The 22,650-nt window shown below is 40.6% G+C and overlaps 1 protein-coding gene across 1 annotated transcript; it reads left to right on the top strand.

Moving 5' to 3' along the window:
• Window positions 1-874: 874 nt before the first annotated feature.
• LOC134286066 (uncharacterized) lies at window positions 875-2,035 on the top strand. Its single transcript, XM_062847633.1, has one exon. The coding sequence runs from the start codon at window positions 875-877 to the stop codon at window positions 2,033-2,035; it is 1,161 nt and encodes a 386-aa protein (XP_062703617.1).
• The last annotated feature ends 20,615 nt before the right edge of the window (window positions 2,036-22,650 follow it).

Below are 22,650 nucleotides of genomic sequence, written 5' to 3'. Positions count from 1 at the left end.
GGGTCCTCTAAAGATAAACTTTCAGTTGTATTGTTCCGATCCGAGAACATTATTGCCGGAATTTCCATAAATACAGTTGTATATACTCATATACTGCTTATACTCATCTCAGAGCATAATCCTATAGAAATGGGGGTATATAAGGCCAACGTAAAGGATCTCCATTCTGGGCGGCTTGCAGATTTCGTATCAGCTCTTTCGAATTGTTTGCCCGACCCACCTCCATTTATGTTCTCGAATTTCTGGTGAAATTGGTTTCTGATGACACTCTCAATGAAGCTCAGTATTCGAGGTCCAGTTGTGAAGCCACCAGGCCCTACAACTTGTAGATAGTAGAATAAACATAGATATGCGGACATCACCGAGTGAAATGTTACAAGCGTGTGAAAAGTATTTTTCAAGAGCGAGGCTGTTGAATATGACGTCATGCGCTCCATCAGTGTTGTTGGAATCTTGACGTCACGCTCGTTTGAATACAAATTTTGGAAGTTCGTTTGAATACATAGGATGAATAAATCAACTGTTGCAATAAAAAAGCCATTTTTCCCACCAAATAACTTCGAATTTTCCATAAATAAATCCGATTTTTCCATAATAAATTAGAATATTCACAATAAAAAAATATCGAAAAAGCAATAAATAATTTAAAAAGTGCAATAAATGCAAAAATAAATTATCAATAAATATCAAACATTCGCAGTTGAACTCTCGTTCGAGTAGGACGTGTATCAAGTGAGCTCTTCTGAAAAGTTAGAAATTTCGATTCGTTTCGCCTTTTGTCTTGATACTGTGCTTTATTGAGTTACCGCCTATTGTTTCTGTGAAAGCCGTGAAATATCATCAGCCAGCGCCGAGGAGGATTCCTACCAGCAAGATGGCCCCTCCGAAGGGAGGTGGAAAGAAAAAGAAGGGATCTGAAGCGCAGCCCAAGCTTGACGGGCATCGCGAAGGTCCCAAATTTGTCGTCGTCAAACGTATGGATGTTATGGATGGGTCCTTCGAAAAGGTCAGCCCGATCTTCATCCACAAGGGAATCAAAAGCATCTGCGGAGAACCACTCAACATCATCAAACTGAGGGACGGAACGTTGCTAGTCAAAACGAAAAGCATCAGCCAGGCAAACCAGCTGCTTCGTGGTAAAATGATGTTCGACATGGAGATTGCAGTAGAGGAAAACGCTAAACTCAACCAAACGAAAGGAATCGTGACATGTGCCGATCTTCGGTACGCTACGGAAGAGGAAATCATGGAAGATCTTCAAGACCAAGGAGTAGCCAGTGTTGAAGTCATGAAGCGAAAGAAGGATGGCAAACTGGTCACTACGAACAGTTACATTCTTACATTCAAGTCAACTGGAGTTCCCGAGAGCGTCAAGGTAGGATTCCATCACCTAAGTGTGCGCCTGTTCATCCCCCGTCCGATGCGATGCTACAAGTGTCAATTTTTCGGTCACTCGTCTAAGTTCTGTTCAAGGGAAGAGGTATGTAGCAACTGCTGCCAGGTAGGTCACACATCTAAGGATTGCTCTGGTCAAACATTGTGCAGGAACTGTGGTTCCTTAGAACATGCGTCGTGGTCGAACAAATGTAAAGTGTTTGCGGCCGAACAAGAGATTACACGTATCAAGGTCACCGAAAACGTTAGCATCAGGGAGGCCCGCGAGTTGTACAAAGCTAGGTACCCCAATAACACAAACACATACAGTGAAGTAGTTAGGAACAGTCAGGTACAGATCTCAATCTCTCAACCGCCCGCTAATGATCCCAAAGACTTGTCAAAAAGCTCAGTCACTCAGCAACAACGATCAGATTCTCAACTCTCACCGACTAACACAACGAACACAGACTCAGATCTCGAAGGTGCAACCGCCATGGACTATCAAGTAGCCAAGATATCTCGCTCTCTCTCTCCCAACACTAACGATCACGACGAATATGAACACGATGTTAAAAGAATGAAAGCTGCTCCGTCATCCTCAAGTGGTAGTAGCAGATCATCTGCCTATGATGTCTCTCTCTCCAGTAATGGATTGTAAAAACTCAATAATCCAGTGGAATTGCAACGGTTTTTACAATAGTTTTCAGGAAATCAAAACCTTGGATGCTCAGTATCATCCAATGATTATTTGCTTACAAGAATCTCACCTTAAACACCGTAATGCTGCTTCTTTTCGAAATTTTGACCTGTATAGACGCGACTTTATATCTGATAACGAGAACGATAGAGCACGTGGTGGTGTATTGACTTTGGTTAGATCTCAATTTGTCTCTCGTAGCTTAAACGTAGATACTAGACCGGCCCACATTTGTATGAAGCGAAAAAAAAGTTTTCAAAATTCACGGGGCACCCTCTGGAATCGTGCCTTGGGATGAGAAGAACAATCTGTGAAAGATTCAGCTCAATCGGTTGAAAACTGAGCTGGCGCAAATGAGTTGAAGGTTGGTATGGGATTCTCAGTCCAAATATATGGGAAATTGGATGACCTCCAGTCTCTCATACAGCACGCCGGTTTGGCGAGTTCGATTTAACTAAGAATTGAAAGAATAGCAGTTGATACCCTAATGAACAACTTTGTAGAAGACCATATCAAGATAAAGCTTAATTTAGTTGCGGATTTAGCCAACGAAACCAGGATTAGGACATCTTCCCCCGTTTACTCTCGGCTGTTACATGCAGCACGTGTTTGCCGTTCAAAACTTGCTCACTGCATCATAGGCGGCTATGTTGTCCTTCGTTTTCATTGCTCACGCATGTGGGTGAGTATCGAGACAATGTAGAATTACATAGCTGCCTATGATGTAGCGCGCAAGCTGCGGCCGACAAACACGTGCTGCATATAACAACCGAGAGTAAACGGGGGAAGATGTCCTCACCCTGGTTTCTTTGGCTAAAACCGCAACTAAATTAAGTTTTATCATGATATGGTCTTCTACAAAGTTGTTCATTAGGGTATCAACTGCTATTCTTTCAATTCTGAGTCACATCGAACTCGCCAAACTGGCGTGCTGTATGAGAGACTGGAGGTCATCCAATTTCCCATATATTTGGACTGAGAATCCCATACAAACCTTCAACTCATTTGCGCCAGCTCAGTTTTCAACCGATTGAGCTCAATCTTTCAAAGATTGTTCTTCTCATCCAAAGGCACGATTCTAGAGGGTGCCCCGTGGAATTTTTCGACATTTTTGTATTTGGGCCGGTCTAGTAGATACTCAATTACAAGCTGTGGTAATTGAGCTATTATACCCTTTCAAATTCACGCTATGTAACATCTATCTTCCTCCTAACGAACAAATCCAGTATGACGACCTTGCTAAACTAATCACACAACTACCAGAACCGTACATAATCCTCGGAGATTTTAACGCCCATCATTACGTGTGGGGCTCGAAGATCAATTCAAACCGTGGAAAAATTATTGCAAATTTAATAACTAATTTTGATTTAAATATTCTTAACGATGGTAGAGGAACGCGCCTAAATCCGAGCAACGGCAACGAAACATGTATTGATCTTGCTATCTGTTCAGCTTCACTGAGCACCCTTTTCTCATGGAATGTTCACGACGATGCTTGCAATAGTGACCATTACCCTATTTTTATAAAACCTCTCAATACTCGCTTAGTTGATGAAAAAAGACCGCATTGGATTTTAAAGACGGCTGATTGGGACAAGTTTTCACTTCTAGTAGAATTTGACGATTCTTTCTTCGACAAACCAATTGATGACCAAAACTCACACATTGTAGAAACGATTATAAATGCAGCCAATCAGTCGATCAGAAAATCATCCGGTAAAGTTGGGCAAAAGTCTGTTCCTTGGTGGAATAATACTATATCGCAAGCAGTTAAAGACAGAAAACATAGCTTAAATTTCTTCAAGAAACACACAACATCTGAAAACGAAAACGTTATAAAATACTTAAATCCAAGACTAGGGCTCTTATGCGGTATCATAGTAAGCAATCATGGAGAAAAATGGTAGCTTCCATTAACTCTAATGTCCCGCAAACCCTTATTTGGAAACAAATAAGGAGCATCAGTGGGAGACATCAATCCAATCTAATCACTTCTTTGAAACAAAATAACTCAATTCTTTCAAACCGTCCTGACATTGTTGAGCTGCTAGGAAAACATTTTTCTCGAATATCATCTTCTGATAATTACTCCTCGTCTTTTCAAAGACACAAAACAAAAGTCGAGAAAGCTCCCCTGATAATTACTAATAACGACAAATCTTATAACAAATCATTCTCCTCGCTCGAATTCCAAATTGCATTGAGCTTGACAAAAGGATCCTCTCCTGGATTTGACATGATCCACTACGAGATGTTAAAACATTTGCCGGAAGTAGGAAAAAGATATTTATTGAGATTTTATAACCGTATATGGACACAACAAATGTTCCCCGATGAATGGAGACTTGCAATCTTGATTCCAATTAACAAACCTGGAAAAGACCCTTCCTTGCCATCTAGCTACCGTCCAATTTCGTTAACAAGTTGCCTGTGTAAGCTCCTTGAAAGAATAGTTAACAAAAGATTAACATGGCACATCGATACCAACAGAATATTATCCAATTTCCAATTTGGTTTTCGCCGCGGGCGATCAACCATTGACAGTTTGAGTATCATTGAAACTGATATTCAAGAAGCTTTTTTGAAGAAACAGCATACCTACGCCATATTTTTTGATTTGGAGAAAGCATACGATTTAACATGGCGTCGGCAAATTTTGAACAAATTATTATCAGCTGGAATAGATGGAAACATGTTAAGTTTCATTAATAATTTTCTCAAAAATCGTAAATTTCGCGTTTTACAAGGAAATACATACTCAACTCCATATGAATTAGAAAACGGGATTCCTCAAGGCGCTGTTCTTAGCGTAACATTGTTTCTTATTGCAATTAATGACATTATCGAACAAATAGACTCAAAATGCAAAATACTCCTATATGCCGATGATATAGTCTTGTATATGTCATCAAATTTCCTAAACTCTATCCAAAAACGAATACAATCATCAATCAATAAAATGCAGAAATGGCTCACTAATCACGGATTTAGAATATCTATATCAAAAACATCTTGCATTCACTTTTGTAAAAGGAGAAAACATAGTAAAAATTTGAAATTCTTTATCAGTAACGAACCAATCAAAGAAGTGGAGGAAGTAAAATTTCTTGGAATGATCTTTGATAAAAGACTTTCATGGCGAACCCATATTGAAAATGCGAAGAAAAATTCTTTAAAAGCTATGAATATCATTAAAACGTTGTCGAGTATTAAATTTGGATCTGATCGAAAAACTCTAATTAAACTTCACAACTCTCTTGTACTACCACGCTTAGAGTACGGAGACTGCGTGTATTCTTCCGCTTCATCGAAACTTTTAAAGTCTTTAGATGCAGTCCATCATCAAGGGTTGCGTTTGGCAAGTGGAGCGTTTCGGACATCTCCAGTAATCAGCATATTAGTAGATACTAATTTTTTACCATTGAGCTTTAGAAGAGAACAACACACCCTGTTTCAAATGTCCCGAATTTTAAAACACCAATCTCACCCTATGTTGAATATGATAAAAAATGCGCCAGCTGACTGTAGCGATAAAAATCGAACGTTCCTTTCAAAGTGTACACGAATTTTGAACCATTTAAATGTGCAATTGCCAACCATAAAAACTGAACAATGTAGTAAAGTTTCACCATGGCTGCTTTCTCAACTTGATATTAATATTGAGCTTAGTGGTTTTCCTAAACATACTACAAGTCCTAATGTTTATAAAGCGATCTTCCGTCAAATGATTCATAAAAACTCTGATTATCATCTCATATTTACTGATGGATCAAAATTGAACTCCGTCACTGCTTGTGCAGTTTTTAATGAAAATTCAAAAACAGTAAGAAAAATTGGACTTACAAATAACTGTTCAATTTACAACGCTGAGTTATCAGCAATACTACACGCTATCATGGAAATTACTACTTCTCATCATGACAAATTTATAATAATTACTGATTCACTGAGCTCACTTCTGGCACTGTCAAACCCTTTTTCTAATCATCCAATATTACAAAATATCTTTGACAATATATTTTTATGTCAACAAACTCTCAAAACAATAAAATTCTTTTTTGTACCGAGCCATATCGGTATTCTTGGCAATGAAACAGTGGATAAAGCAGCAAAAGAGGCATTGTCAGAGTCAACTCCGCAGGGGGAACTATTAGCGAAAGACTTCAGAAATTTAGCAAAAGCGAAATTATTGCATTCATGGGAAAACATATGGAAAAATACTACAAATAACAAATATCGTCAAATTCGTGATTCAACATCTTATCTACCGTGTATCAATATGTTCGGAAGGAGAGATTCAGTAGTTCTAACAAGATTACGACTAGGTCACACACATTACACCCACTCATATTTAATTTCTAAAGACGAACCTCCATCTTGTGATTCTTGTAAGCAAATAATGTCTGTCAGACATATCTTTGATTGTCCCAAATATTCTATTATAAGAGAAAAATATTGTATTCAAGGAGTAAATTATCTGGAAGATAATATTGATAGTATCAAAAATGTTATTCGTTTTATGAAAGAGGTAAATTTGTATGATTTAATTTAAAAAAAAAAAAATCAAAAAAAAAAACACAAAAAAAAGATGTTAAAAAAAATACGTACTTACTATTCAATAACACTCAAATTTATCGATGTACTTAAAATTAAGGAATCAACTACATTTAATATGTAAATACTTTATTTGTTTTTTCAAAATTGTAATTTCTAAATTTATACCATGTAATTAGGTAGTTAGAAACCTACGGCCCATATAGCCCTAGTAGTGCTGGCGGCCGATCAAATAAAATAAATAAATAAATAATAAATATCAAAAAACGAGCAATAAACGTAAATGCATTTTGAGCCAAAAAAATACATAGACCATGCGGCGAAACCGCATAGAGGATTGAGGAACTGAGGCGGCAGAAGGCCACCAAAGTTTCCGATATCCGATGCACCGCAACTGCATCGTTTCGGTTCTAGGCAAACCACAGATCCAAGAATTTTCCCGGTATAATGCAAACATAGATGTTATCCCTTTTTTAGGTCCGACAAGCGATAGCGAGTTTGGACAGCAAGCGATTGTTTGGTAAATTGCAATCATAGTTAGGCAGGCTTTTCAGTCGTTACAGTCATATAAGTGCGATTCAGCATTTCACTGCCTCATACTTTCCTGCATTTGTTTTTCATGGATAATTTAGTCGTTTTTTATTGCATTTTTTGAATTTTTATTTGCTTTTTAGATATTTTTTATTGTGAATTTTCTAATTTATTATGGAAAAATAGGATTTATTCATGGAAAATTCGAAGTTATTTGGTGGGAAAAATGGCTTTTTTTATTGTAACAGTTGAATTATTCATTGCATTTTTGACATTTTGAATTGCTCAAAAATCAACTATTTATGGAAACTTTTGATTTATTTATGCATTTTTTTAGTTGTTTTTGGAACTTTTGTAATTTACTACTGCTTACACCCCTGTTTATTCACTGGGACTTTTCGAATTATTTATGGGAAATTTTGTATTTATTATGGAACGTTTAATTGTCTGCCGATAGTATACATACAGATGAGATAAGAAAAGACGCTGTTGTGCAATAATTTGCACGAAACCGCCCCGTACTGTGCTTGTATGAGGTCGATGATTTTCTCAGGGACACCCTTGCGCCGATGGGCTCTCCACATGTTTCCGTTGTCGAAAGCTTTTTCGTAGTCAATGCATGCCAAACAGAGAAACTTTTGGAATTCGTAACTCTTGTTCATAAACCACGTAGACTAAAATTTGGCCATCTCAGACCCCGCCCCCTTCCCCCATCGTAGACTTTTGTCCATACAAAAACTTGAAAATTTATATGGAGCGTAGACTTTGGCCAGACCCCCTCTCCTTCCAAAAAATCTACGTGAACGGCCCCCAACTATTTACGATCACAGGATGATTCAGTTTCATTTATTGATTTTGGTCCAACTATCATCCTGGAATAGGGTTTTGTTTGAGGAGTTCCTGAACAAATTAAATTCTGAAGGAATGCCTGATGGATTTCCTGGCAATTCCTGGAAATATGACTCTAGAAATTCCCGGAGAAATCCATGCATAAATTCGAATTCCTTAAAGAATCACTGGAGCACATCCAGAAGGAATTCCTAGTATGTTGAGCAGGAATTCCTATAGGAATATCTAGAGCAAATACTGGAGGAACTCCTGCAGGAATTCTCAGAATAATCTCTTGATGAATTCCTGGAGGAATTCCTTGAAAAAGTCCTTATGATATCCCACGAGGAATTCCTGAGGGAATCCCAGGAGGAGTTTTTGAAGAAATCCCAAAAGGTGGTAATGACAAAATCGCAGAAGGAGTTCCTGGAGAAATCCTGTAGCAGTTCCTGAAGCAAGCCCTGGAGAAATTCCTGAATAAACTCCAGGAGGAATCCCGGCAGCAATCTCAAGGGAATCCCTGAATATCTCCTAGTTGAAGACTTGGATAGTTTCATGGAAGAATTTCTGAAAGAATTCATGGAAAAAATCCTGAAGGAATCCCAGAAAGATCTCCTGGAGTAATCCTTGAGTGAATTGCTGGAGGAATTCTTGGAGGAACACTTAGTATAAATAAGGTACGTTAAGCGAGTCCGACGGAATTCAGGGAGCTCTGGGCGATTTTCATTGGGTTTTTCTTGAAATGCCCCTAAAAGCCCATCTGAAACATCCGGAAACCCCCGAAACCCTACCAAACGACTCTGAAGCCACTCTGAAACGTCCTGTAACTAAAAATCCACTTGAATCATCCTAAACCCCCTGAATCGTCCTGTAACCCCTTAAAAACCCCAAAAAGCCCCCTACCATCCTGGAACCCCCAGAGGCCCCTGAAACCTCCTTAAGTGCCTCTGAACCCTCCTTAAATCGCCCTTTAGCCCCTTGAAACGCCCCTGAAACGACCATAAAATCCCCCCTGAAACATTGTGGAACCCCCTAAACCCTGCGGAACCACCTAAAACGCCTCTGAAACCTCCCTGAAACGACCTGTAACTCCCTGAAACATCCTAGAAACCCCTAGAAATCCTCTAAAACGCCCCTAAAGCCACCCTAATTATTAACCCTCTAATGGATACCTGGGGTCCATTGGACCCCAGAGCCACTTTGAAGTGGTCGCAAACAAGTTTGGATTGACACATCGGTCCCGTTTTCACAGTACCTTCAAACTACACCACGATGAGTTATTTGAGCATAAATAACAAATATTTCATGGCGTACTATAGAATATTTTTTATGTCAAAGTTGAACCGAGCGATTTTGGTCCCCTGGGGTCTATTGGACCCCACGACACGAATGATTATATCTTGTGATCGTCACTTCCTAGAATAATGCTGTCTTCGACAAAATTGTTCAATAGATCAAGGGCCTTGTGACAAACAAATTGAATTGAAATTAGCGCAGTAGGTGGCGCGATTGTTTATTCAAATTTTGGATTGAAAGTTAAATTTAGCTTGAATATCTTGAGATTCGGAATGTATAGAAAGTTTGTGTCTTCGGCAAAAGTGTTCAATACATCAAGGATTATTTGGTAATGAAAATTATTTTAAAGTTTTTCTGCAAAATGGCGCTAATTAGTTCGTATATGCCCAGCATCTTAGATTACCGAGTGGCAAGCGTCCTCAAAAAAGTACGCTTCTTTTGAAGTGAATATCTTGAGAATAACTCTTGGGATCTTTTCGGCGTATCGGTCTTCTCGTAAAAATCAAAAACTACGGTTTGATTTCTTTCTCCAACGTTTCGATCCTTATTGGATCTTTATCAAGGATTCGAAATAGTTGTCGTTTTTTCGTCAAACAGGTTTTTAAACCTTTTAACCGTCATTTGATGTTTTAGAATTCCGTCCGTTTTTAATCGGAAAACCATAATTTTTCAAAATTTGATAGTCGGAATTCGGACCACTGTTCGCTATTTCTTGAACACTGTGTTCAAGAAATAGCGAACAGTGGTCCGAATTCCGACTATCAAATTTTGAAAAATTATGGTTTTCCGGTTAAAAACGGACGGAATTCTAAAACATCAAATGACGGTTAAAAGGTTTAAAAATCTGTTTGACGAAAAAACGACAACTATTTCGAATCCTTGATAAAGATCCAATAAGGATCGAAACGTTGGAGAAAGAAATCAAACCGTAGTTTTTGATTTTTACGAGAAGACTGATACGCCGAAAAGATCCCAAGAGTATAACTGCAACAGTCGTGATTAAAGCAACTTGAGAATAACACAATATAATTACATTCTGTTCGCAATACCAATACTTCCAATTTGGTGGATAATTTACTTCAGAATTGACTCACCCGGATACCTCCAGGAATTCCTCCCAAAATTTCTGAAGGAACTCCTACCAGGATTCTTCCAGAAATTAATACAGGGATTCTTTCAGTAATTCCTCCCGAGGTTCCTCTACGATTTCATCTGGGAAATCCACTTAAAAGCCCTCCGGAAATGACTCCCAAAACTACATCAGGAATTCCACCAGGGATTCAACTAGGAATTCGTAAAAGGATTCTTCCACAAATGCTTTCCGAGATTCCTCCACGAATTCCTCCCAGAATTTCTTCAGGAATTTGTCTCCGAATTGCTCCAGGGTTTTCTCCAGAATTTTCTCCCGGGTTTCCTGCATGAGTTTTTCTAGGAAATCCACTTGAAATTCCTCCTGGGATTTCTTCAGGAATTCCTCCGGGGGTTGCTTCAGGATTTCCTCCTGGGATTTCTCCAGGAATTCTTACCGGTATTTCTCAACGAATTTCTCCCGGGATTCCTCCAAGAATTCTTCCTGGCATTCCTCCAGGAATTCCTCTCGGGATTCTTTCAGGAATTTCTCCCGGGATTCTCCAGAAATTTCTCCCGGGATTCCTCTAGGAGTTGCTCTCGAGATTCCCCTAGGAATTTCTTCCAGGATTCCTCCAGGAAATCCTCACGGGATTCCTCCAGGAATTTCTTTCCAGGAGTTCCTCCCGGTTACGGGAAGGAAACGTTGAAATTTACATTCCATTTTATTCGATTTTTCATGAAAATATATTTTGTATCACAGAGAACAGACATCCAAGCCTATAGAAAATTGTCTCGAAAGCTGTGCAAGGATTCAATTTTTTTAGCGTTGACAACACTAGCGTCACCTATGCGGCAAGTTGCTACAATTAGTGGTGAGTACGCATATCTACATAAGTTTTATATTCACCACCGACAACAGCGTGGGAACATTGGGATAGCAGCGCCACCACGATGTTGCCACTTGTGTTTCCATTTCAAATGAACGTTTATTTCCTTACACAATTTTGAAACTGAGCTTGGATGTCTGATCTCTATGCTGTGGAAAATTGTGTATATTATGATCAAAGTATAATTGTATATATCCCATAATCTGTAATATAGACACTATAGATTCCATATGCTTTCCAAGGTGCAGACAACTGTAAGGGGCCGTCCATAGATGAAGTGGCATTTTAGGGTGGTGGGGAGAGTCTCTGATTATGCTACGAGCCATGTATTAGGTATGGGAAAATAGGGGGAGAAAGGGGGTGTCAAAAATCGTCAGAAAAAATGCTACGCCATTTATGGATGGCCCCTAACCAAGCGATCTGTCAATTCGTTTAGCCAAACGAGACTTACGGAACGATAACGACTGTGGGTTGTGTGACGTCATTTTCTATTAGTACACACTAAATTCACTATAAAACACTCTAAAATTGCGTAATTCAACTTTTTCTCCCCAAGTCTGTAGATTCTATAGTGTCTATATTCGGTAGGTCAGCGTTTCTCAAACTATGGGTCGCGACCCACTGGTGGGTCACTGACTGATTTTTGGTGGGTCGCGATGTCTTTATTAACTTATGTCGAATGTAATTCCTAACCATTTTCTAATTTTCAAATATTCCCTTGGAGAATCCATTTCTAGAAGAGTTTTTTTGAATACAATTTCGGTTTCTCTTAAGGACAAACGTCTTGAAATCCAGGTTCACCAGTGCACCAGAACTTCAAATGCACAAATCTCAAGAAGCAAGCTTCGAACAACAGTGTAATTTTTATTTTGCTCTTGCTTACTTGTGACAAGTTTAAAATAAGAAGATAAGTTGCGCTGGTTTTGTTTTTCATGAGATTTGTGCGCTTTAAATTTTGACTAGGTGCAAAAGTCGGCCATTGTGGCGGCCATTTTGAGCTTCTAACAAGTCTGTCCTTAATTCTATCCAACATTTTGTATCATAAATCTTGTCAATTGAATATTGAAACTACTGTCTGAGTTCTGAAATCGATTCAAAAACTATGAGTTTTTAATCGGAAGTTTTAAGATTAGGGTAAAATTTAAACTATCAATAAAAATGGCTACGCAGTCTTGAAATTAGCAAACGATGTTTATTACTTGCCCAACGTTTCGACACGGGGTTAGTTTCTTCTTCAGGGGGGAAATTTTAGATTTTGCGTATGTTCTGAAAAAAAAAATGAGTTCAAGTTGTTGCTTGCCGTTAGCATTTTCTGTTAGACTTACACGCAATTAAAATATAAAAAAAAACAATATCAGAAAAAAATATACCAAACTACAACAAGAAACCTAACAATTCCCGAACTTCAGTAAAGCTAAACTTCTGTAAAATTCAGATGAATGTCGATAATCTGAAATTTAACAGAACAACTAAAAAGGGATTTCAATAAAATTGGAAATAAAAAGTGTGTATGGAGGATATCTTTAAAAATTTCAAAAGGGCTCATCCGACCACCCAGCAGTACCCAAATTTTAAAATATACTTGATGCTCACCCACTAGCTGTGAATATATATAGCATTTTCAATCGATATTTAATTTTAAAGTAGATTTGAAATTTCCGCAGGAGCATCAAATTATAACTATATCTGAAGCATGGTTAAATATATTAGAAACTTGGAATCTTATCTCAAATTTTAAAGACTACCTTACTAAGACTTTTTCAAAAAACTTAAAGAGCACTATAAATAAACAAAAAAAAAGTTTCTTTTTAGTTCGAGAGCTGCGTAACGTAAGTTTATCACAACCTATGAAAGTGATAAAATGTATTTATTTAAAAAGGCAGTTAAAATTTGCAAAATTGACTTATTTCATAAATTTTCGTGCTGGTGGGTCGCCAAATTCTTTGAAAATCAAAAGTGGGTCGCAGGCTGAAAAAGTTTGAGAACCTCTGCGGTAGGTCCATGTCCTGCCAAATAACAGCTGTAGACACCATCACTATAAATAATAAGCGTCCCGCACCAGCGTCTCCCAATAAGAGAGTTCGTATCAAATGGCTCATCAACTGAACATTTTTGACCTACCCAACAACTAAGACACCATTTTTCTAAAAAATCAGGATCCCGAGATATTATGAGATAAAAAAATTTGCATGCTATCTAGCACTGCCTAGTGGTGGAATATCGAATCGAACGGTCCATAATCTATAAGTTCTTGACCAACCAAACAACTTTGTCGAAGACATCAACTATATAAGCAGGCATGGGATCATTCATTTGCAAAGAATTGCATTCACTTGCTACTATCTCAGTTCAGAAGCATGCTATCAAAAAACAATGTATGGAACACTTTTTCATTTTTGTTTTACCTGAAACTTTGTAGAACAATGTACAAGCGTAGCATCAATATTGATGGCTACAGAAAGCAGCAAACGCAACTCTCCACAGCGTGAATGTAATTTACATTCACGGCGTGGAGAGTTACCTTCACAGCTCGCTCACGACTTCGGTACGCGTGTGCGACCCTAATGTTATTCGGCAAACTTTCAGATAAAACTACAAGGTTGCATTAGTTCATACATTGTTTTTTGATAGCATGCTTCTGAACTGAGATAATAGCAAATGAATGTAATTCTTTGCAAATAAATGATCCCATTCCTGTATATAAGTAATCAGGATCCTGAGATATATGAGATTTAAATTTTAATAGTGTTACGTCTGTTTGTCTCTGATTCCTCTTGGATTTATTCAAATATTACGAAACGCAAAATTTGACAACTTAAGGGCTCCTCCCTTCTCCGTGCAACAACTTTTGTATGGAAAATTTTTAATGAAACGTAACACAGCACTAGACCACCTCCCACTCCTTTGCGTTACGTAATATTTGAATGACCCCTTTTGACCAGCTGGACATATATGTCTACTCGTCTACAGCAGTGCGATTTACCCTATTGTTTCGGTACGTCTTGTCCTTGTCCGCTTGTTTAGGTACGTTATATCCTGTAGATCGGGGACATTTTTCAATGCTCACTAGCACCACCTAGCGGAAACTTCCCGAACTAAATTTTTCATCACTAGATAGGCTTTGACTTTCCTAACATCTTTGCTGAAAACATCACCCTTTCAAAAAGTAAGGATCACGAGATACGCGAGAATATATGTTGGGGTCCAATGGACCCCAGGATCCCAAAACGGACCTTCATTTAAGGTATCCTCTTGAGGGTTAATATTATTACTTTATTTTAGAGATTTTCAGCCCTAGGCTGGTTCATCTCTTACATCTTACGTGTTTTTACGACGTTTTTGCCTTTCTCGAACACCAAAATGTACCGAAAGGCTATATGTTCACTCCAAAAATGAAATCTTGATAGAACCCCCGGAGGGCCAAGTCTTATATACCAATCGATTCAGTTCGACGAGTTGAGATGATGTCTGTGTGTGTATGTGTGTATGTATGTATGTGTGTGCGTGTGTATGTGTGTATGTGTACAAAATTGTCACCTTACTTTTGGATAGTAAATATCATCCGATTTCAACGCTTTTGGTATCAATCGACGCTGAATCTGGTCCCATTGTTTCCTATTGAAAATGTTTCGGATCGGTCCAGCCGTTCCGGAGTTATGGCCATTTAGGTGTTCCGGATTGCTAACCCTGGAAAGGGCCAGACATGCAAATGCACCAAACCCATACATGCGATACATCAAACTGCGGCATTTTCAATAACTTGATGAACGGTTAGCCGCAGACCATATCTGAGCCGGTAGTGTTCCGGAACCGGTTCTCGGTGTCCCACCGAAAGTGGCCAAATATAATAGTATCAAATCACAGCTTTTCGAATAACCTGATAACCGATTATTAAGAAAGTAGGCTCAGACCACATTGGTATCTGTCGATAGTAATCCGGAACCAATTCCGGGTGACCCACCGGAAGTGGCCATATATAAAAGTGAACCAAATCCATGCATGCGACACATCCACGCACGACTTTTTTGATAACCTGAAGAAAACAGCAAGAAAACAGTTTTAGACCATATCTGAACCGATAGTGTTCTGGAACTGTTTTCGGATGTCCCGCCGGAAGTAGATAAATATAATAGTGAACCAAACCCTTGCATGGGACACATCAAAGAGCGGCTTTTTTGATAACCTAATTAACGGTTGGCGAGAAAATAGTCTCAGGCCATATCTGAACCGGTAGTGATCCGGAACCGGCTCCATGTGTCCCACCGGAAATGGCCACATGTAGAAGTGAACTCCCATGAATGCGACACCTGTTGACCAGTAATCAAGGAAGTAGGCTAAGGCGACATTAGGGATCTAATTTAAGGTAACATGTTGAACAGTTGGCTAGAAATGAGTCTCAGACCATATTTGGAATAACAGGTTGATTCCGGGAACCGATTTTGGGTATCAAATATAAATGTCCGAACCTATGCATGCAACACATCAAATCTAAGCTTTTTCAATAGCCCAATGAACAGTTAGTCAGCTAAAAGTTCCAGGCCATATTTGGGAGAACCGGTAGTGTTCCAGAGCTGGTAACGAGTGTCCCGCCAGAAGTGGTAAAATATAAAAGGGAACCAAACCATAGCGGCTTTTTTGATCTGATGAAAGATCAGCAAGAAAATAGCCGCACGCCACATCTAAGACTAGTACATAATAGTGTTCAGGAATCGGTTACGGGTGTTCCACCAGAAGTAATTAAATAGAGAAGTAAAGCAAAATCATGCATGCGACACATAAAATCACGGCTTTTTCAAAAGCTTATCGAAGGGTTAGCAAGAAAATAGTCTCAGATCACATTATAAAACCACCGGTAGTGATCCGAAACGGGTTCCGAGTGTCCCGCCGGAATTGGTCAAATGTCAACTCACGCATTCAACACATCGATTCGCGGATTTTAAGGCGTTATTAGGTAACCTGATGAACTGACAAGAAAACAGTCTGAGACCATGTTTGGGACAATCGGTAGTATCATGGAATGAGTTCCAGGTTTCCCGCCAGAAGTGGTCAAACGTAAAATTGAACCAAACCCATGCATGCGGCACATCAAATAGCGGAATCATGAAAGTAAACAAAATCAATGTTGGCGATAACTCAAATCGTGGATTTTTTATAGCCTGGTGTAAGATTAAAAGTTAAAAAATTTTCAAGGTTCCATATATGCAAAATATCAAAATCGTGACCAAAGCGATCTCATCATATCACATCATTTTAGATTCCTGCGAGGTAAATATATAATAGGATGGATCAACCATTAATGGGAAAATTATAATTTGATCGCATCAACACCAAATACAGTTTATCCAGTCCTTTCGCAGTATTTTAGCTCACAATTTAGGTGCGGCTGGTTAAGCCCTCGCTCTTCTCATTGTGATTGAAATTTGATAAGAAAATTTCCATTTTCTGCATTTTTCTCATAAGTATCGAATTGTTCAGGAGGTAACTCGTTTGTCCTTTTCCCATAGAGGCACCCAGACTACCTGGGTCAACTTTTACATGAACCGTGTAACCAAGACTAATAAATATAGCCCAAAATGTGCTGAAAAAACTTTATCGAAGATCGTAAATGATCTGTGATTTTGAATAAAGTTAAGGCAGTCAAGTAGTCAACTGAGGGGTCTGATATTTAACAGCTCTGTTTTGTAGTTGAACATAACATCGGAATGTGTGCCATCAATAAATTTCCCAAAACTATGTTGGCTTTGTTAAAATGGTTGCTTTTCTATATAAATTGTTCTCAGGATTCAGGAACATTTCGGCTAACGTCGACGGAAAGATCATGAGTACATATTCGACGAGAAAGGCACTATCACTGCTAGGTGAATTAATCCGGGTTTTTTTAATGACGCGATTTTTTACGTGGTACCATTAGTGGCTGTACTTGTGAAGAGACTAAAAATAGCGAATAAATTATGCTTACCTTAGTTGAGACATTACTCCTACATGAAGAATGATATATTCTAAACAATAATGGCTTTAATTATTGAGATTAAAATGCTATAAGATTGTGTAACCCTTCAAACTTCACCCCGTAGGCTGCTCACTTCCCCGGAAAGTATATGTATAAATCAATGTCATCTTTCTCCCCTCAGGACTCAGTTCATAAACCAAAGCTGGAGTACCCTGTCATCACCCAAATACAAACATTCATTCTCCTATTGACCAGCCTATTTGCATAATAAAAGCGTGTCCTTTTCGTTTCGTTGCCCATGAATTGATTTCCGGACATCATCATCATATCATCATCTTTGTCGTCAACAACCACATACAACGGCAACGGAGAGGAGGGCAACAATAAAACCGTTTCCCGCGTGGCTTACCCACAGCGTCTGACAAGGGGTTATCCTTCATTTCTGCTAATAATACTAACCGATTTACCCGTCCCATTTCCTTTTGCATTGCATTGTGGAATAATTGTTGTCATTTTTTTTTTCTGGGGTTTGTTTGAATCATGTTATGAGTTGATGGTACAAACGACCGGTTCTACAAAGCGGATGGAAACGTGCGTGTGCCCTGTAATTCATACCCGCTAGAGGATTTCGGGATGAAGTAGTGAATGAAGGAATACAATTCAATCTTCATCCGCGATGGTATTGTGTGAGGGAAGGGGTGCTGTCAGGGGGTGGGAAACGCAGCATGATCCTCCGACTCTCCCTATTTACGCTGCTTGCGTGAAGGATTATTCCGACCCAGGGACATCAATTATGCTCGCTTAATCCATTACACATGCATCCAACCTACGACGCTCTAGATGTGACTGATGGATTCAGGGATGTCAGATATATTCTCTACCTCATCTCCTATCTATGTCTGTTCTTCCTGTGCATCTGGCAACTCTGCCGCAACTATGACCATCACTCTCCGGTAACGGCTCGCCAGCTCACCTGTTCGATTGCCAAGTTCAAACAAAGCTCGAAAAGCAATTACACGCCCATCCCAATTAACACTTTCCGCGGGAAACACCAAAAGCTAGTTCCATGTTTCATTTCACCGCTCCGCGCCAACCATTCATCCGTATCATTGCACTTGGGCTGGGATATCTTTATTTCCAACAACCAACAACGGATCAAACAAAGGCCCAGCCCGAAAAGACAGTGCTGCGCTGCGTCTAGTCACACACAACAGCAACAACGAATCGGGACCGATCGACCGGAACTGCGTCTATTCGTCGTTGTTGGGTGTTTGGTAAACTGCATAACCTGTTAGCCCCGGCGCTCATAAACCCCACACTCGGTCACAGTCCCAGCGGCGCAGTCGCTGCGGTTAATGAGAAACGTAAACAAATTACTTGCAGGCTGGTCATCACCATAGTTCTTTTTAGCGTCTTCCATCGTAGCCATCGCCGCCGGTTCGGATTCGGATGAGGAAGAATGACTAATGCTTCGATGCTGGTCCAGCTTTGGGAGACCCTGTTTTTTTTCTTGTCTCTCTAGCCGTGTGTCCCGTTCCGGTGTTAATAGCTCAAGAATGTGTAGCGTCAATAATGGGTTACTCAAATAGAGTCGCGGTATGCCCATGGTATTTTCATGGGAAAATGAACGATGTTCTACAATCTGGTGGCTATGAGCTAGAGAACTGATTTGTGTCGCAGGATTATGCGTTAATTCATCATAAAAGGTGACAATCAATCTTTAAGTTTGAGTTGCGAGTTGGAGAGTTGATGTGGTGGAGTTGGGGCTGCGGGTCATGTTGGACCGTTGAACTCTTACAAACAACCACAAAAATCCAAAATCAGAAAGCGAATCAATTCCGCTTAAAGCACTTTGGCCCAAATACTCGGAGTGCCAACCGGCACATCAGGATTGATGCAAGTAACATCCTGATTATGATATACTGGCTCAGGTTTACGATGACGATAGGCTGCTGTTCTGTTCCCTCAGTGAGGAAGGATGGTACCGTTTTGAAACATTGAGTGGGCCAAAGTCTACGCTCCATACAAACTTTAAAACTTCCATATGGAAAAAAATCTACGAATGGTGAGGGGGGGTCTAACATTGCCAAATTTTGGTCAACGTGGTTTATGAACAGCTCCTTAATCAAATCTACTGATACCTGAACATCACAATTATGTGAGACTTCGCATGTAGAAAAAACACTGAAAATTACCCATTTCACTGTTTATTCCACCTTAAGCATTTGAACCCTCTCTAACGCAGCTGTCACCTATTTGACGGCGAAATAAAAGGAACGATGGCATCTCAACTTCCTGAGCGATAAGGAAAAGGGAGGAAAGCATGGAGGGGGAGAAACGGGGGAGGCAGTGAGGTTTGATCCGCCGAACGCGTAACAAGTGGCAAGAAGTTTGGCCCGTAAATTCGACTCCACACACGATATCACTCAGTTAGATTACTGAATGGGCCATGCGCAACCTAGTGAAACTACCTGGATCTACAGCAGACAAAACCCGCTCAATCAGCCATTCAAGCGGTCCGTGAGACGGCCCGTTAGTCAGAAGCAAGACCGGTGAGCCTCGCCGGATCGACGCCTCGTACAGAACGCCATGTATGGAACAAACCCCCCCCCCCCCCTTTCAGTAAACGAAGCGGTCCGTGGGTACGGTACGGCCTCCTCGTGGCCCGTTTCCGACCGTGACTGAAAGCAATCTCTGTGGGCTTCGCCAGATCGACGCAATGCACGGACCCCGCATTGTCATCCAACGAAGCAGTCCGTGAGACGGTTCACTCTCGTCGACCGTTGATCGGCCACCAGCCGATGAGAAAGCCCACGGCATCGTGGCCATTTGACTGTTTATCCATTCTTTTAGCCCACATAGTGTACCAAGGGACAGCCTGCTCTCTACGTGGCCAGTGCCCAATGGGTACCCGAAGCCAGCAAAACTCAACCGCCTCGACCCACGGAATCAAAGGTGTGTGGTACCCATCTTCCCTTCCCTGTCAAAGTCTACCATGGGCCCCAATGATGCCGATTGGCCGCAACGGTACTGACCCTCTATTAGCCCTAACGTCAAGTGTGTCCTCTCAAGAGACCGACTTTGACAAGGGTGAAATCAACAACAACAACAACAACAACAACAGCGGAAAGTAAGCGAACCAGTTCTTCAAAGAAAGATGATGAGGCATCATCAATAGCAGAAGAAAAATAACAAGGGATTCTGCAACGAAGCGTGGTGCAAAGCATACGGAAAGTGCTAAACAGGAGCAGCAACAACATCCGAAAGAAGTCGTGACTCAAAGCGAGTCACAAGGAAACCATCGAGATTTGAGGTTTCAAGATCGTTGCAGAGATCAAGGAGAAGGTGAACGAGCTGTATGAGTTTGTGAAGGATAATCACAATTTACACTTGAAGATAAAGTACATGGTCACGAGCACCAAGTCGACTTTTTTACTGCAGAACGTGAGCAGAAGACGCTCAGAACAAGAATAGATACAGTAGACACTGCGAAACTAGCTACGGTATAATTCAGTAGACACCGAAAAGCCACCGGAGCATTCGTTCGGAGAAAAGATGCAGCGATACAACACAAAAAACATACGCCGCTCTTTTCAAGATAATGTGTGAGTTCCCAGAGCGAAACGGCTTCGGAGTGAACGTGACTAGAATACGACGCACACAGATAGGCGAGATGATCTTCCAGTTGGAGAAAGATCTATTCGTAAAGTTTTGGATTACCGGGAAATAGTTGCGAAGTCCCTGGAAAGCGAAGCAAGCGTCAGAGCACTCTCACAGGAGGCGGTGATCAAGTGCAAGGATTACAACGAAAGGACAGCTGAGGCTCACACTATCCGAGCAGTTTAACCTGGATGTGCCAATGCAAATTCGGATAAGGAATGCGTTTGGAAGCCTCTAGACGGAGGCGATTCGTCTACTGGTAGATGTTGCTAACACGCTGATGTAGACTGATAAGATACAAGTCGGATGGTCGGTTTGCACTCTGCATGTCACTCATCGAGTTGGGGTTTTCTTCGTTAGCCGAGGAATTTCAACGACCTTGATGAGTCCGCTGTTGGAATTGCGGCAGACGGCCGCGTTTCTCGAGAGTACACGAAGCAACCGAAGTGCATGTTATGCAAGACACACACGGAAACGAGCACATGACCGGCGGCTTCAAATGCCTAGTGTATAAAAATGTGAAGGTAGGCCAAAAACTTTTCCAATTTACGGTTTCGGGCGGATTTCACATTCAATAAATAGTAGATAATGATCACGAAGGTTTTGTTATCGCCCAGATCAATGCTCAATGATGTCTTCATGAGTAGCTGTTATGCGGTAGACTCAGGAGCAGTACAATCGGATGTCAAACATATTAACCGACACGCTGAGGGGCCTTGACGCTTCGGCAGACGAGTGGAGAAGCAGACTGAAAAACCAAAGAAGGTGAAGTTGGCTGGAAGCTCTGGCGAAGTCATCAGACGATCCACTACAGCATCGGTCAGCGAACATCCTCAGTATCGCACGATCGAAGGACTCATGAACGGAAGTGGAAAATGAACTAACTCGATGAGAACCTCTTTGTCGAAGCACTTCGAGTAAACAGTGACACTCCCTTTCTGAATGCTGAAGACTGTGAGGAGTCAACGGAAGCAGTAACGAAAGCATGTGATGTAACCTTCTTCTTCTTGGCGTAACGTCCTCACTGGGACAAAGCCTGCTTCTCAGCTTAGTGTTCTATGAGCACTTCCACAGTTATTAACTGAGAGCTTCCTCTGCCAATGACCATTTTGCATGTGTATATCGTGTGGCAGGCACGAAGATACTCTATGCCCAAGGAAGTCAAGGAAATTTCCTTTACGAAAAGATCCTGGACCGACCGGGAATCGAACCCGTCACCCTCAGCATGGTCATGCTGAATACCCGTGCGTTTACCGCCTCGGCTATATGGGCCTATGATGTAACCATGCCGAGAAAGTTTGAGCCGAGAAACTTCCGACATACGGCATACTGGTGGAATGAATGGCTAAGCTCTCTCCATGTGGAATGTCTAAGGGGTTATCCATTTAGTACGTCACGTAAAATTTGGGAATTTTGATTCCCCTCCCCCTTCAAACGGGTTTTTTGTTTATCTAATAAATTGCTTGTCACACTATCCGGACCCCTCCGTACGAGCGTGATGTACTTTACGGATGCCCCCTAAAAGACGTTGCGATCCAGATGATCATTGCGTGTAGTTGCCGGCTAAGAATAGGACTGCTAATCCAAATAATTCAATGTGTCAAGCGATCCGTGCCAAAACATGAGTGATCGAAGGAGTGAAAAAGATGTGCGATCATTAACGGAACCCGTGGGGATACTATGTGAGGAGGCAGGCACCTTTATCCCTGATAACGCGGTAAGGGCAGTGTTGGATTGGTAAAAACTCAAATTCTCTCATGGTTGAGTTGTTTCACGCGCGATTCTTGACTCGCCAA

The sequence above is a fragment of the Aedes albopictus genome, chromosome 2 (genome assembly GCF_035046485.1).
Source record: "Aedes albopictus strain Foshan chromosome 2, AalbF5, whole genome shotgun sequence".
NCBI classification, from domain to species: Eukaryota; Metazoa; Arthropoda; class Insecta; order Diptera; family Culicidae; genus Aedes; species Aedes albopictus.
This window is presented reverse-complemented; position numbering and strand designations above follow the sequence as displayed.